Below are 18,107 nucleotides of genomic sequence, written 5' to 3' on the forward strand. Positions count from 1 at the left end.
TCACTCCATCTACACCACGTGTCCATTATTGAGGATGGCAAACTCAACAGAGGTGGGGAGCAGGGAAGAGTAAGAGGGAGGGACAGACACACTCACACATACATACAATGAGAAGCACTCCTCACAGCTGACATGGAATTGGGACCATTACAGCCCACTTTGATTACAGAGAAGTTTTTAATGGGTTTAAAAATATGTAAAAGCTGAGTATGTAGAAGCTCAATATTTCACCATGATAGTATCAGTCCTCTCTCCTCTCCTTCCACATTATCACCTTTCCTACAATGTGTGGTTCTCCAAAACACTCACCACAAAGCATAAGCGTGAGGCCGTTGAATAAATAATGCCTACAATGTGACAGAAACACCCCAAAGAGTGAGAAACTGACAGCAGGTTTCACTGCCGCACACATGAAAAGACACTACTTCTGGGTTACATCCAAAGATCAGTCAGCTCTCTCGTTCTAGAAGCAAGTGCCAAGATAAAACACCCAGACCATGCCAGAAAGCTCTGTGAGCAGCAGCAACACTATAGCCCTCCCCTCTCTCCTTCATTCCTCAACCCTATGGGAACAACCCAATAACAACATATTGGCTTGTACCTTCTACAAAAAAAAGGATTGCACAAAGGATTCCCAAAATGTTGCGAGTGCACCAGAAACCCCAGGATGAAAAGGAAACAAGCTCCACGTGGTCTCATCTCTGTTCCAATAGAGCCACAGCAGTAAAGCAGAGCAGCTCCTACTTCTCAAAACACAAGTGTCACAACTCGATTGTCAGTTTAATCAAGAGACACACAGATAAATGAGCATCTTTACTTGAGAATCCACTAAAGGGTTGCATGCTCTAACAACACATGGGGTACAATCTAACACAGCAACACAAACAAGATATCCCTCCCCAGGCCAACTGACATAAGCACTCCATTTCCGTCATACACAAAGATTCCATAATTTTACATGTAACCCCAACCTGTCAGCAAGTTCCCCACCAAATCCCCATTCAGTATCTCCGCAATATGCGACCCAATGGTCTCCAGTAAAAAAAAACCTTTCCTATTGCACCCTTCATCACCTCACAATACTTCAATACCCAATACAACCGACCAAGTCTCTTGGAAGTGCAGTCACTGATGTAATTTAGAAAAAAGCGCCACAATTTTCTCACAGCAAGACCCACAAACTGCAAGATAACATTGACCAGTCACCCTGCCTTTGAGACAATTGTTGAGGGTAAGATATGAGGCATATGAGAACATCCTTAGTGCCTCTTCCAGATAATGAAGCAAATCTTTAATGTCCACTTGGGCAGACACATTTAAAGTCTCATCCTAAAAAAACAACCTCCAACAGCACCGCAATCCTTCAGCACTGACCCTCTGACAGCACAGCATTCCCTCAGCACTGACCCTCCGACAGCACGGCATTCCCTCAGCACTGACCCTCCGACAGCACGGCATTCCCTCAGCACTGACCTTCCAACAGCACGGCACTCCCTCAGCGATGACCCTCCTAAAGTGCAACATACCCTAATGACACTCTGACAGTGCAACACTCACCCCTTACTCACCCTCCATCAGTGCAATATTTTCCCAATAGTGACCCTCCGACAGTGCGGCGCTCCCTCAGCACTGACCCTCCGACAGTGCGGCACTCCCTCAGCACTGTTGTTCTGATCTGCAATTTTGAACCCTTGACCTTCTCATTGTGGAACGGAGTGCAGTTATTGGGCCAAACCCAGGCCCTAAAAATAACTGTTGTAATTTCTAAACCAGACAGGCTACTGTTATGACTCTCATAAGTTCAGGGATATCTTTACTGAAGACAAAACCACTTCATTCAGTGTGTTCTGACGGCAGCTAGCTCTCCCCGGTCAGCAAGTCAGGCTTGCGTTCTGCCCTTATTGATGGTCAACCTTTCCATTTGGAAAAGGAAGCCTGGGTTGCACCAATATGAAACTGCCATCTCAGTCCATGGACAGGGACAACACGGATCCAGTAAAAGGCTGTTCTAAGCCTATTCTGGAGACAGTGCATAGGAACATACAAATTAGGATCTGTATCACCTCTTAGATCCTTAAACCTGGTTTATCAGCAAGATCATGGCTAATCTGATTACTCAACAACTCCCACCAAGCCTTCTTTCACCTCCTCGCTTATCCAGAATCGACCTCAGTCTCAAACACATTCAAAGATATTGTGTCCAGTGCATTTTTAACAAGAGTTCCAAAGACTCACCACCCTCAGAAGTTCTTTTTAGTTCATCTCTGTCTTAAATGGGCAGCCCTTCACTTTTAAGTAATAGTCTCTGGTTTTAAATTCTCCCATTAAGAGGAAATATCTTTGCCACATCCACCAGATGAAGACTGGTCAGCCTCTCACAGGTTCCCACTACGTTACCTGTTCTACACTCCAGCTGATTTAATCCAACCTCTCCTCAGAAGACAATCCATCCATTCCAGCTATTACTGTGGTGCTGGAAACGCACAACAGGTCAGGCAACATCCTTCTGGCTGTGGTTTTCCAGCACCACACTTTTTGACTATAATCTCCAATACCATATACAGAGCAATCTCGATTATCCAAATATCAGCAATGTCACAATGCTCAGCTAAACTATGCTATCCAGTATTTGATTATCCGGAATTTGATCAACTGAATGAAATACTCAATGCCCCTGTCCTTCAGATAATGAAGGTTCTTCCATACAGATGCTGACTCACCACCGTCCCACACAAATGAAGCAGACCTTCGCTGGCACTGACAAAAATTCAACTGAGGACACCAAGTCCATCTGATTCTAGGCTCCAACATTTACATTTCACTCGGATGAAGCAGATCCAGTTCTCAACTCATGGCTTGGTCAGTTGTTGCTAACAGCATTAAACACGAGGGACTCCTATTTCTTATCGAAACCCTTACCTGTTTGAGGGGAGCCAGAGTGGCAAAGTTGCCACTGTGACCTTACTGAGTAGTTAAACATAGGTCTGAAGGGCTGACTGACCAACCCCTCCGCCTGTTTATTACTCAGAAGTTGAAACAGTGCAGCTGTCCCTAAGTTGTAAATGCTAACAAATTACTTGCAGGTTTTGGTGGTGGTTTAATTTTTAAAAATTGTTTGTGGAGGAAGGAAGCTGCTGAGAGCGAACACCGATGGTAGTAATCCGCACATGGAGCCTCCTGCCAACAGAGACCTGCTTGAAATCTCCCAACCCTAAGTTCAATATTCAAAAACAAAATGTACATTTTAATCAGTGGTTCAATCACTCCTCTGTAACTCACTCTGGTGCACAGCCTCAGCAAGTGTTTAAACGTAGACTAGTTCCCAAAATTACAAAAAGGAGTAGCAGTTTTAAAGTATTAACATTTGCTCATGGAGTCACAATAACACAGGAGGAGGCCCTTCAGCCAATTAAGTCCATACTGACTCTCTACAGCTGAAGAGCTTATGCTCGAAACATTGACTCTCGCTCCTCGGAAGCTGCCTGATGGGCTGTGCTTTTCCAGCACCACACTCCTGACTCTACAGTAACCCAGTGCCTGGCCTTTGTCCAATGAAGGGGCAGGGCAAGTTACTGAACATTCCACTTTGGGCAGTTTCTTCAGAACCATGTGCACTCTCAGGAATTCTGCTCCGTGAGGCAGGCACCTTCTTAGCTTAATGTCAGCATGATCCCAGGGACGGTCAGGCTGCTCTCTCATTAGAAAGAGATGTCTGGTCATGGTTTAACCCAAGGGTCAACAGGCCTCAAGCAATGGGAGAGGTTGACGACTGTTGTATATGGCAACCTTAACTCCAAGTGTAACACTCCCATCAATCACTTGGAGAACAAGCCTCAAGAACCAGCAGATCCCAGGAATCACTGCAAGATGTAAAACCACAAACCTGCAGATACAGAAATGACCAATTCTTATCAGGGACAAATGGTCACCATGCAGAATTTAGAAATATACAACACCTTGGATGACATCCAGATACCCTGAAGCACTGTAGGAGCATTGGACTAGTTGAAATATAGATGTTGTTGAAATGTAGCAGCATATCAGAAACAATGAGCTAATGACCAGATCATCCAATGTTTTTTTAAAGGAGACATTAACTGAGGGGGAAATGGGGGAAGAACTACTTTGCTCTTCAGGCAAGTGGCAATGAATCTATCCACTCTATCTGAGGAGCATGCAGGGCCTGGGTTTAACATTTCACAAAAATGGACCCTCCGACAGTGCGGCGCTCCCTCAGCACTGACCCCACGACAGTGCGGCGCTCCCTCAGCACTGACCCTCCGACAGTGCGGCGCTCCCTCAGCACTGACCCCACGACAGTGCGGCGCTCCCTCAGCACTGACCCCACGACAGTGCGGCGCTCCCTCAGCACTGACCCCACGACAGTGCGGCGCTCCCTCAGCACTGACCCCACGACAGTGCGGCGCTCCCTCAGCACTGACCCCACGACAGTGCGGCGCTCCCTCAGCACTGACCCCACGACAGTGCGGCGCTCCCTCAGCACTGACCCCACGACAGTGCGGCGCTCCCTCAGCACTGACCCCACGACAGTGTCACAGTGAATTCGGTAAAATGCAGCTGGAGTACACAGTGCAGACGTACAGTGTGAGTGGGAGAGGCTAACAGCCAGCTCCCATGTACAATAAACATTTGTTGCAGCTGGGCAGGAATAGACCCTGTACACTCCTCCACATTCTCACCTTCGAGATGCTCGAGGTGTGCTCTAAGCTATGAAGACAAGGATTTCATGTTCTGCAGAGATTTCCTGATTTGATGCTGGATGCTGTATACAAACAGCAGAGCACCTACCTGAGCTGAACACGAAGAGACGGAGACATTTCTGTTCGACTCCTTACACACATCACCCCAAAACCAACCCAACCAAGAGGCCTGCATGATGCTGTACCTCGAAGTGAGAGAGACAGCCTCTGACAGAACAAACTGAAGGAATGCAACTGAATAACCCACTATTTCTGTCGTAAAACAGAACACAGTCCCATTCCCTATTGGCCTTTTAGACACAAAAACCAGAAACACACTTAATACACGTTGGTCCCGTGAGATATATCTATATTCTTTGTTGCAAAAGTTAACTATTGACACCAGTGAGCCATGAAAGAAGATGTGTCCCTTTACAGCTCACAACAAAAATTCTCCACCCACTCAATCTTTCAGAAAACTGCTACTTTGACCTTTAACACCAACACTGTTTTTGGTGGAGATGGAGGCAAACGTTACAACTTTCCATTCAATCAGGATAGGAAGACGGACAGTTCGGAAAGAACTCCCACTAGAGGACAATAGGAAGCTCTTGTGCTCACAGAACATGGCTTCACCTTAAACAACATTTTTCATCGGTTAACCAGGGGATACCTGGGAAGGGAAACATGATGAGAGGGAGTCAGGACTGAACTGCAGTGTTAAATAAAGCTCCCAGCGCTCCTTCCATTACAGCTCTCATTCCAATGATGAGAGGAACCTCTCTCCCCATTACCATTCAGGGATGGTTTCAGCCGCTCTGCGAGCTAGTTTAGATGAAATTATCACTTTCTTTCTGGTCATAGGGTGTTTAAAGATGCCATTGGTATGGACGGTTGTCAGGAACTGGGACAGCTCAGAATCTATGCTTTCGAAACTGACCAGCTCTTGTCAGAAACTGGATAAACACACATTGACAGTCTCTCTGACCCCCAAGTACATTGACCTGGATCATAAAGAATATAAAGACTCAGAGATCAGAGGTGACCAACTGAGGTTTTCAATTTTACAGTCAGATGGAGGAGATGATTAAAGAGCTGTTGGCGAACTGGGTTGGAATGTCTCACAGTAGGTCATTGCCAGGTCTGGCTCCACTGCTGCCCATCATTCACCACAGGCAAATCAATCTGCTCCATTTATTGATAGTGGAGTCCACGCACACCCTTCTCCAGTTCCCACACCCCCCTGACTAGACTGCAGGCATCTCTGATCACCACAGCAAATCCAGGTGCTCCAATTAAATCCAACAGAAAAAGACAATCACAGACCAGCACAGCACCGGAGGCCATTCGGCCCATTCTGTCTGTCAGCCACAATACCATTCCCTATTCAGCCCCATTATCAAGCCTAAACCGACGATTGCGCTTCTGTCCAGAAAGAAGTCAGATCTTCATTTGACCCTTGACATTCCACAAACCACATCCCCCAATAAGCACTGCCCTCACTGACTCCCAGATGGAACTGGTCTTTGTGCTGTTTCCAAATGAAATGGCCCGTCCTCCAGTACCTAGCGCTCCTGGATGCTGTGAGGGGCTAACAGTTGGGGAGAAAATCCCTTGGCTGCATCAACCCCGGAGAAAGATCACGCCTGGTGTGAATGGCTGCAGCCAACACCTGGCTTCTTTCCACAGTTCCATCAAACTGTTGCCAGTCTTTATTCCCTCAAAATGAACAGCCTATCCTCAAACATTCCATCTCTCAACAGGTGCTGTTCCAAGGAGCCAGTGAGTTGCAGGGAAGGTCAACATCTCAGTGCAGTCCCATCAGATGAGTTAATGCTGTACCATCCCTTCATTAGCTCGAGCGATACAAAGCAGTTTTCTTTAAATCCTGTTTTCAAAATGAATCTGACACACAGAACCCACCACGGCAGGTGAAACTGTCCCTGCCGAATGAAGAGCAAATCACATTCCTTCCAACTCTGTGCCACAACATGACAGGAGCCAGATTCTTATAACACATCAACATCGTACAGGACACATTTCCAAATGGCTGCATTCTCAGTCAGACTCATTTTTCAATCTTCACGAAGAAAATACAAAGGGTGCTGGAGCCATCCAGTCACATGGGGAAATGTTTCTGTTCTGAGATATTCCCCCTGGCTCCCGTGGACTACTGCTGAATAATAGTGTTTAACGAAACCTGAACCCACGTATCCCAGGCACAGACAAACTCTGGAAGCACATTGTGACACTGAAAGCTAACGTTTAATCTTCAAAATGATGAAGAACTGTCCGTTCCAGCTCCTGGACTTACCTGCAGTTAGTTACCACCAGATTCAACCAGCTTCACCCTCCTCAACGTCCCTCCCAATCTGCCACTTCCTATTCACTCTCAAATTGTCTGCATTGTGCAACAGGAACAAACAGTAAAGATGAACTCGATCACATTGCCCTCTGGTAGTGGGTAACCTGCTATGGATGGGTTTAGCTCTTCAGTCTCCACTGCAGACCACCAGGGGAGGGTCAGTGGCTGTATGCAGCATAATAGCTGCACTGGGTGGGGGAATGGGTGCAGGATACCAACATTCCCAACCTGAACCCCAAGCACAGGATGCCAGTCTCCGTCACCCTCTTCCAGCAGTTAAAGGGTCTTTCTCTTGTAAGAGTTAGGGAGACATCTTCCACTGTATGTCGTTACCCAGTCATCAAATCAGACCCACCCCACCCCAACCCTACAGGAATTCCACCAAAACAATCCATTCGACTCTATAATTCCCGCCCCAGACTAGCCCTAATCCCAAATTGCAAACAGCTATGTCTCTGTGCTAAATCAGAGCTCTAACTAAGAAGTGCGTTCAGCTTTTTCTCATATAATAAAAGTTAATTTGTACTAAAAGTTTATCACGACCTTTCTTAAAAAAAAGTCGCTGGTTTCAGCCAGCTCAGTTGAGCTGAGCTTTGGAGATATCTCATAGGTTTAGTCTCCTCTCCATAAAGTGGCTGTTGACTGCTTCATATTACAAATAAAAACATATCAAAACAGACGAAGCTGAAGAAGCAGAGGCGTATAGAAGGTGAAAGGCCCAAACTCTTCGCTGGGTTTCAGGCACCTTCCCCTTCTATGCCTGATTTTCAGCGTTCGCAGTTTCTCTCTCTGCATCTCAAAGCTTTACGTTTAAATGATAATTAATAGTGTTGTGTAAAGGTCTTGATTGCAGCATGAAAACCAGGAACTAATATAAGAAACCCCGACAGCCCTGCCTCCAGATCCCCACGGTGAGCGGGAGCCAAGGTGAGCGACGGGGTGGGGGGGGGGGGGGGGGGGGGGGGGGGGGGGGGGTCAGAGAGATGGGAGAATGAGGGACAGGGAAAGCAGGGGAGGGGGGTGGGGAGAGAGGGGCGCACACCTACAGCAAGGCATGACGTCAGGAAGTGACGCCATCTTTAAAAATAAACAATTGACACCGGCATTGAGAATGGTGCCTGTGACTGACTGTCAAATATCATCAGGAACACGGAGCCCCCGTCCGACAAAGGGAATGACCGCTGGAGGCAGGAATACTGGACTGACCAAGGCTGCCCCCTCCCCCTCCCTTACATAGAGGCCTCCATTCCCCACCCCCTCCCCCACCTGCCATGGGGCTACTTATTCACAGATTTCACAAAGTTGTCGGCGTTGCAGAACTCTTTGATGGTGACGGTCAGGAGGTTGGTTGTCACGTCTGTCACCACCACGTTGGAGCAGGGCGACATCTCCGGCCGCCAGTCTGACACGTCTCGCTCGGCATCTGAGCCCGCCCCGGTCTCCTGGCCCCCGGGAGGGGACCTCCTTCCTGCGGCCGACTCAGGGGGCAGCGAGAGGTCCAGGGCCTCCGCCTCTCGCCAGTCGGGAACTGTGGGGCTCGGGGTGTCACCTGGGAGCTTGGCCCCGCAATGACGCGCCTCCCCTGACCGCTGGCACTCGCTGCCCGGGGGCACTGGGTCGCTGGCGTAACAGGGGGCGCACGGAGGGGCAGGAAGGGGTTCAGGGCGAATGGCAGGACCTCGGAAACTTGGCTCCGAGCAAGAGGCGCCCGCGTCGCTCTCCATCCTCCTCCCATCCCCAACCGGTGTCCGGAAGGATTTGTCGTAGACGGAAAAGTTATTGAATTTCATGTGTCGGATCTGACTGCGGAGGATACTGTCGCTGAACTTCTTGCTCTTGCCAATGACGCGGTTACGAGACGGGATCTTGGCTTTGCCCAACGTCTTGTTGCTCTTGTCGATCACCTTCAGGTTGAGGATGATCCGGCTGCGGTTCCGGTTGCGTTTCCGAGGCTCCACTTTGCGGTTGATGATCCGGACGGTCTCGGGAAGGGGCAGGGGGGACCGGTTCTGTCCGCTCAGGCCTGGCTGCGGCTCGGCGCGGCTCAGGTTCCGTTTTGACGTCCGGTAGCACCGGCGGATGTTCTTCTTCAGCTTGTAGGCGGCAATGCTGCTGGGGAGCTTGGCTGCTGACCCCGGGCCAGGCTTCATGGAAAAATGCATCTCCCCAATCCGCAAAGCTTCAGCCTGGGCACGGGCCTGGGAGGGAGGGGGAGATGGAGGGAGAGAGAGAGGGAGCAGTTACAGCATAGCAGAGAGCAACTCCTTAATCCTACTGCATGGACTAGGTCAGAATAAAGGAGGAGCAGGCATTTCAGCCCCTCAAGCCCGCCCCACCGTTCTACAAGATGTTGGCTAATGCAACAGTTACCACATTCCCAATCGCTGCACTAACCACTGGCTCTTAACTAACAAGGGAGTCAATCTCAAGAGAATGGTAGAGAAACTGAGCAGGTCTGGCAGCATCTCTGGAGAGACCAGAGCCAACACTTTTGAGTCCAATACAACACCTATTCAGAACCAAACCAGCAGCAAGCTGCCTCCAGTTACGGGCTCACGGGGACTGGGGTGGGTGGGAACTCCAAAGGCATTTTCAGAGAACGATCAGATACTTGAGAACACCAAGCCAATACCATCCCGAGTGTGAGGCAATCACAACCGGACCACCCAAACCTGATTTGCAGCGAAAGCATTGCAATCATCAGGCGAAGCCAATTCTCGACTTTGACTGGTTAACAATGACATCAGGCAACATCATCCTATAAACCGGGTCCCTGGTCCCTCACAGTTAAACCCTTCATACTTTTCTGACAGAAATGCCTGAATCCCCAAGCACTTTGAGATTGCACTTTATACTTCCACCTGTTTTCTTCATGAAAACGGGAGACCCTTTATTTGAGGTTTCAGTCGTAAACACTGGACAGCTTTTTTGAGAAATTATATCCTGACACTGAGGCAATTCAAAAGAGATTCACTCAACTGATTCTGAGGGTGGGGGTGGGGCCTTATCAAGAAAGGCTAAACTGATGGGGACATGAATAGAAAGGTTTGGAGGGATATGGGCCAGGTGCTAGCAGGTGGGACTAGAATGGGTTGGGATATCTGGTCGGCATGGACCGAAGGGTCTGTTTCCATGCTGTACATTTCTATGACTATGACTCAATGGTGAGGCCTTTAAACTTTGGAGTTTAGAAGAATGAGGGGTGATTTTACTGAAATGTAGAAGATTCTGAGGAGATTTCATAGAATCAGAAAAGCCTTGCAGTATGGAAGCAGGCATTCGGCCCATCCAGTCCATACCAACTCTCGGAAGAATATCCCACCCACCCCTTATTCCATCCCCGAGACCCTGCATTTCTCATGCTCAATCCATCTAACCTGCACATCCTGGACACTGTGATCAACTTCCAATCCACCTAATCTACACATCCCTCGACACTGCGAGCAGTTTCCTATGTATTTAACTTGCACATCTTTGGACTGTGGGAGGAAACCCTTCCAGACACAGGGAGAATGTGCCAACTCCACACAGACTGTCCCCCAGGGGTGGAATTGAACCTGGGTCCCTGGCGCTGTGACAGAGCAGTGTGAACCACCTAGCTGCCCCTTTACAGGATTGACATTGAGGAAATGGTCCATGTGTGAGGCAATCTCAAACTAAGGAACATTTAAAATGGTGATGTGAAGGAATTCCTTCTTAGAGAGGGGAATAAGTATCTAGAATTCTCTAGTAAAAAGTGAGGTCTGCAGATGCTGGAGATCAGAGCTGAAAATGTGTTGCTGGTTAAAGCACAGCAGGTCAGGCAGCATCCAAGGAACAGGAAATTTGACGTTTCGGGCCAGAGCCCTTCATCAGGAGGTCTCTGGCCCGAAACGTCAAATTTCCTGTTCCTTGGATGCTGCCTGACCTGCTGTGCTTTAACCAGCAACACATTTTCAGCTCTAGAATTCTCTACCCCATGAGTCATGGAGGCTAGATCAATGGAAGTACTTAAACAGGAGAGGGCTGAGAGGAGCAGGCATGAAACAAGAGGTCAGGCCTGGTTAAGGCCAGACATGATTTTGTGCAAGGTGGGGAATAGTTGAGGGGCTGAATGGTCTATTCCTGTTTCTATTTTCTACAATTTTACACCTCAGTCAGTTTATCCATCAGAATCAGGAGCTTTCGACTACAAGACTCAAGTGCGTAACGCCTGCAGGGCGGGAGAGTCCCTAGACTGACAGTATTTGTAAGTGTGTCCTGACCAACATGTAACCCTGAAACAACACTGAGAAGCAGATGCCTTCAGGATGCTGCTGTGAGTAAACAGGCTGATGGCCCTTCTCGCAAAAATAAAACTGACATTTCTTCAGCACCTTTTATGAGCTTGGGACGTCCCAAATCACTTGGCGGCTAACAAGTTATTTTCAAGGCATTGGCGTTGTTGCAACGTAGGCAATAAAGCTCCCAATTGATCTCACAAACAGCAGCACGATAATGACTGGATAAACTTTCAGTGACATTGGCAAAGAACAAATATTGGCCAGGACATTTGGGGTGGGGGTCCCTGGTCTTCTGCACTTTTCCTCAACCACCACCTGCTTTTATATAGCACCTTTAATTTGTTAAAGCACCTTAAGATTCTTCAGAGTAGCATTGTTAAAGTTTTACTTGAGTGGAATCCCTACAGTGTGGAAGCAGGCCATTCAGCCCACACCAAGCATCCCACCCTATCCCGTAACCCCACAATTCCACTTGGCTAACCCACCCTAACCTGTACATCTTTGTGACTGTGGGAGGAAACCCACACAGACACAGGGAGAATGTGCAAACTCCACACAGACAGGTGCCACAGGGTGGAATCAATCCCAGGTCCCTGGCACTGAGAGGTAACAGTACTAACCACTGAGCCACCTTGTAGCCCATCAATGTGACACCAAGCCACAGAGAGACATGAAGGCCAAGGGGCAAGAGTTTGAATAGGGTTTGACATTATACTGCAGGTTATAGGTGGTCAGAAGGAGGGGAGTTAGTGGAAGTAGATTCTGGAGTTCAGGGTCAAAGTAACAACTGCCAACGATGCAGTGATCAAAATCAGGGAGATGTTTACACCGCTGAATGTAAAGATTACACGACCACTATCACAAAGGGCTGAGGAGTAAGCCCAAGTACACTGGATATTATGGACCCCTCAACTGAGAGGATAGAAGCAGGCATTTATTTCAATCTTGCATGCGTTGTCAACATCCAATGCCCTTCAATGCGTTTTGACAGACTGCCATAAATTAAATGGATTATTCCTGCTTCTGTTTCACTTTAGTATTCAAGCAAATTCTTGTCATTGCTGGATGGCCTCCTCTACCTACTCACAGACCTGCTGCAAAGGACTTCTAGCATCTGCAGTCCTCACTTTCTCCTACTCTACCTACAGCCGGGCATTTTGTATATTCCTGTATTTTCTTCCAATTTAAAAGGAAGATTTCCATTTATACAGCAGCTTGCATGGCCACCGGACCTGTCAGATCACTTCACAGCCAACAAAATATTTAACGATCCTTAACTTCCTTGAGAAGGTGGTGAGCTGCTGCAGTCCATGAGGCAGACCCCACAATGCCCTTAGGGAGGGAATTCCAGGATTTTGACCCAGTGACATTGAAGGAACAGCAATATATTTCCAACTCAGGCTGGTATATGACTTGGATGAGAATTTTTAGGGTGTTCCTACACATCTGCTGTCCTTGGGATTCTAGATGATAGAGGTTATGGGTTAAGGGGGTGATGGGGTTATTTGGTCATTATCACATGGATGTTTTTGGGAGCTTATTGTGCACCAGTTAACTTTAAGTGTTTCCATGTTCCAAGTGTAGCAACATTTGCAATCAAACAGCTCATTGGCTGAGAAGTGATCTGACAGGTTCAGTAGCCATGCAAACTGTTATATAAATAGAAATCTTCCTTTTAATCTGAAGAAAATACTGGAATAAACAAAACGTCTAGTTGTAGATAGAGTAGGCCATCCAACAATGACAAGAATTCGTTTGAATAACAAAAAAGTAAAACTGAAGCAGGAATAATCAATTTAATTTATGGGAATCTGTCAAACTGTAAACAGAACTCAACAAAACCTGCAAACTGCACCATTAAAAAGGAACGCTTTCTTACGTCACCTTGTGAGGAAGCACACCCAAAAAACAGATTTATTTTGATTTATGTTTTTGTTTAATATGAAACACTCACTTTCAACAGGAAGGTTTTGGGTTTGGGGCCTCGCTTCTTCGGCCCATACAGCTCCCTCTCTCTCTCCCTGCAAGAAATGCAAAGAGAAAAACAACAGAAATGCACATTTGACAGTATGCACAGCAACGGGAAATTTAAGAAAAAAAGAATAAATAAATCCAAAATGGACCCGATTTAGGGCAGGAAGAAAAAATATTCCTCCGCCTGTGTGTACCTTTGCTCAAAAGCCGCGATTAAACGGGCATCTAAGATATTCTCCTCCGGTTCCCAAGTGCTGTATCTAAAAAGAGAAAGGAGCTAATTATTACACCTTTGCAATGTTTGTGTTTCATTTTATTTTGCGATTTTTTTTCTTTGCCCGCCACTTACTTGATAGCCCATCCTTTCCACTTCACCAGATACTCGATACGGCCCTGTCAGAAATGCAAAAGGGAAATGTTATTCGGGCCGGCGACTCCGTGCACCCGCGGGGATTCTGTGCATTGGTTACGGTGCATCCTACCTTCCGAACCCGCCGCTTGATGATTGACTCGGCCGCGAACACCCGCTCTCCCACCGCCGAAAGCTCCATCTTTGCTCCAGCCCCTCCGCACTCAGCCCAGCGCGCAGCCGCCGACACCCCGCCGCACGTGACCGCACCGTTGCCAGTGGCTCAGCTCCGCCCCCAGAGGCGGTTGCCAGGGACCGACCCCCGCGCCCGGAGGCGGTTGCCAGGGACTTGACCTGGGGCAGCGTTGCGGGGTTTGCACCGCGGTCGCGATGCCCCAGTTGCAGAACCTGGAGGAGCCGAGGCGGGGAATGCAGCAGCTTTCCCGCACTCGGGGTAATATTATCCCTCTGCATGCAGGGCTTTCCGTTTGCATTCGGTTCAAAGCCCACTCTGCAGAGTCCTGAACCGAGGGATATACCCGAAACGTTGACTTTTCCACCTCCTGATGCTGCCTGGCTTGCTGTGTTCTTCCAGCCTCCTGCCTGTCTATTTTGGATTCCAGCATCTGCAGGTTTTTTTTGTCTCTGAAGGGTGAAACGGCCCTTCATTTATTCAGCCTAACCATAACTGACTCCCAAATTATTGCAATGGTCTGTTCAAAAGAACAGGAAGAGTCAAAGCCAATTGAGTCTTTTAAAGAAAATGGTTAAGCAGGGGCATGGATTTGGTACAAAGACAAAAGTCTTTTCCCTGGGATGGTGGGTCCAGAACTAGAGGGTAAAGGTTTAGGGTAGGCGGAAGATATTAAAAAGAACCTAAGGGGCAACTTTTTCACACAGAGGGTGGAGCATGTGTGGAATGAGCTGCCAGAGGAAGAGGTGGAGGCTGGAACAGTTCCATTATTTAAAAGGCATCTGGATAGGTATATGAATAGGAAGGGTCTGGAAGGATATGAGCCAAGTGCTGACAAATGGGACTAGATTAAGTTTGGATATCTGGTCAGCGTGGACAAGTTGGACTGAAGGGTCTGTTTCTGTGCTGTACATCTCTATGACTCTATGAAATAATTGAAGCTGGGAGTAGTTTTACGTTTTAGACTGGGCAACGGGAGCACAGTTGCATTCGTTTAGGTTGAAATCTGGCTATATGTAGTGGGATTCATTTTAACAATTGCATTCACCTTGCACCCTCTCATGACATAAGCACAGCCCGGGAGTTTTAGACAATGAACGATGTATTTTTGGGTATGGACAACATTATAGGAAATTCAGCAACCATCCACCAGACTGTATAATGATCAGATAGCCCTTTTCTGTAAATGTTTGCCAGGACACTGGGGGAGAACACTTTTGTTCCTCTTCAAACATAGGCACATGACAGTGCAGCACTCCCTCGGTCCTGCACAAACCTGCTGGTGCTCTTTGAGTGGGGCTTTAACCCAGGTCTTTTTCCTGACTCCAAGGCGAGTAACCTATTCACTGAGCTATGTCTGGCACAAGCTGAGGCACATATGCAATGTGTCATCGTGCTGGTGCCACCTCAGAAGTCAGCATCCTGCAGCCAACATAAAACATTGGCCCATCTTCCAACCCAAACTCTTTACAACAATTTGTTGATATTTGCATAAATGTCATCTCCTACCTCATGTCTGTGTTGCAATGGTCTACTTTGCTACCTCACCAGTTGAGCTAAGGCAATAGGGAGGTGATAGCCTAGTGGTATTTTTGCTGAACTGTTAATCCAGAGACTGAGATAATGTTTTGTGGAAGTGGATTTGAATCCTGCCACTGCAGATGGTGGAATTTGAATTCAAGGTAAATCTGGAACTTAGAGTCTAATGTTGACCACAAATTCATTGCCGATTGTTGGAAAAACCCATCTGGTTCACTAATGTCCTTTAGGGAAGGAACCCACCATCCTTACTTGGTCTGGCCTATATGTAACTCCAGACTCACAGCAATGTGGTTGATACTTAACTGCCCCCTAGGCAATTGGGAACAGGCAATGAATGTAAGTCCAGGCAGTGATGCTGTCATCCTGTGAATAAATAAACTAAAAAATACAAAGATATTCATTCAGTTAACACAGACAAGTGAACATGCAAAGCTAAGCCCAAATGATGGTGACCAATATTGGAATTACTGGAGTGTGAGAAACTGGATACAGACTGGGTTCTCTCTTTGGCACCCATCTGGTTCATTAACACACACACACACACACACCCTGGACATCCCTCGGCGGTAAAGAACTCCACAGACTCACTTCCCTCTGAGAAAAGAAATTTTTCCTCAATTTTCCTTTAAATAGGAAACCACTTAGAGTGTGACTACGCCCTCTGGTTCTGGAGTCTCCCAGAAGGGAAACAATGTCTCAGTTTCTACACTGTCAAACTCACCAAGAATTCTGTATGTTTCATATTCTTCAAAACTCCAATGAGGATAGAGCATAGAACATTACAGGGCAGTACAGGCCCTTCGGCCCTCGATATTGTGATAACCTGTGAAACCAATCTGAAGCCCATCTAACCTACACTATTCCATTATCACCCATATGTTTACCCAATGGCCATTTAAATGAGTCTACTCCTGTTGCAGGCAGGGCATTCCACGCCCCTACTACTCTGAATAAAGAACCTACCTCTGACATCTGTCCTTTATTTAACATCCCTCAATTTAAAGCTATGTCCCCTTGTGCTAGCCATCACCATCTAAGGAAAAAGGCTCTCACTGTCCATCCTATGTAATCCTCTGATCATTTTCTATGCCTCTATTGCATTGCCTCTTAGCCTTCTTATAAAGCATATAATTTTCAATTACCAAGTAGATTGATGTGTGGTGCCCTATCAAAATGCCTCTTAGAAATCCAAAAATACATTACAACTATTGGTTTCCCTTTATCTATCTCACTTGTTACCTCCTGAAAGAACTGTAAGATGTTTTCCAGGCATGATTTTCCCTTTATTAATCCATTCTTGATTATATTATGCATTTCTAAATTGTCTGCTAAAACCTCCTTTATAATGGACTCCAACACTTTTCAACAATAGTTGTCGAGCCGACTGACCAATAGTGTTTTATTTCCCTTCTTAATAAGGGTGTAACATTGGAAAACTGCCAATCCCCTGGGACTTTTCCAGAAGCTAAGGATTCTATACAGATTACTTCCAGTACATCCTTATCTCTGCAGTTACTCCCTTTAAAATCCGAGAATAAATCCCATCAGGTCCAGGGTACAAATTAGCCTTTAGCCCTATGAGTTTCACTAGTGCATTTTCTCTAGTGATAGTTCCTATCAGTATTTCCTCCCCATCTTTTATCCCTTGATTATTTAGTAATTTTGGAATGCGATTAGTTGTAGTGGTTCTGTTCGCCGAACTGAAAGTTTTTGTTGCAAACGTTTCGTCCCCAGGCTAGGAGACATCATCAGTGCTGTGGAGCCTCCTGCGAAGCGCTTCTTTGATGTTTCTTCTGGCATTTATAGTGGTCTGTGCTTGCCCCGTGACGGCACTGTTCACTTCGATTGACAAAACCCTAGCCAGAGAAACAATAGCCAACCTACTGGACATACATAACAGAACACAGGAGGTGGAACCTATCAACAAAGACGGCATACTTAAACTACTGGACTTGTGCCTCACTACACACTTTACATTCAACAATCAGATATACGAACAAATCAACGGAACACCCATGGGATCACCAATCTCGGGACTCATAGCAGAGGCAGTTATGCAAAGGTTAGAACAAACAGCCCTACCACAAATTCAACCCAAACTCTGGGTCAGATATGTCGATGACACTTTCGTAATCATCAAAAACACGGAAATAGAAAAAACACACCGGATCATCAATGCCACACTCACAGGCATCCGATTCACGAGAGAAGTAGAAAAGGATAGCCAACTCCCATTCCTAGACGTGATAGTACAGAGAACACCGAACGGAGAATTCACCACAAGGGTACACAGGAAAACAACACACACAGACCAAGTCCTAAACTATGAAAGTAACTACCCCAACACACACAAACGAAGCTGCATCAGGACACTATTCAAAAGAGCTACAACACACTGCAGTACACCAGAACTGCAAGAAGAGGAAGAGGAACACCTATACAAGGTATTCGCCAAAAACGGATACCCGCGCAACTTTATCAACAGATGCCTAAGAGATAGACCACGGAACGAGGACATGCCACAACCAAAAGGACTAGCCACTCTACCATACATCAGGAGCGTTTCAGAACTGACAGCCAGACTACTGCGACCCCTAGGACTCATAACGGCACACAAACCAACAGCCATGCTCAGACAACAACTTACTAGAACAAAGGAGCCAATACCCAACATGAGCAAAACTAATGTAGTTTATAAAATACCATGCAAGGACTGCACAAA

At 46.9% G+C, this 18,107-nt stretch overlaps 1 protein-coding gene across 1 annotated transcript; it reads right to left on the reverse strand.

Annotated features, from left to right (window-relative positions):
* Positions 1-8,042: 8,042 nt before the first annotated feature.
* Positions 8,043-13,891, reverse strand: cbx6a (chromobox homolog 6a). Its single transcript, XM_060849699.1, has 5 exons — positions 13,784-13,891; positions 13,651-13,694; positions 13,496-13,561; positions 13,282-13,348; positions 8,043-9,263 (listed from the first exon to the last, which is right to left on the reverse strand). Exons 1-5 carry the CDS (start codon positions 13,850-13,852, stop codon positions 8,343-8,345), a joined length of 1,167 nt encoding a protein of 388 aa, XP_060705682.1. The 5' UTR covers positions 13,853-13,891; the 3' UTR covers positions 8,043-8,342.
* Between the last annotated feature and the right edge of the window lie 4,216 nt (positions 13,892-18,107).

This window comes from Hemiscyllium ocellatum, chromosome 33 (assembly GCF_020745735.1).
Source record: "Hemiscyllium ocellatum isolate sHemOce1 chromosome 33, sHemOce1.pat.X.cur, whole genome shotgun sequence".
Classification (NCBI taxonomy): Eukaryota; Metazoa; Chordata; class Chondrichthyes; order Orectolobiformes; family Hemiscylliidae; genus Hemiscyllium; species Hemiscyllium ocellatum.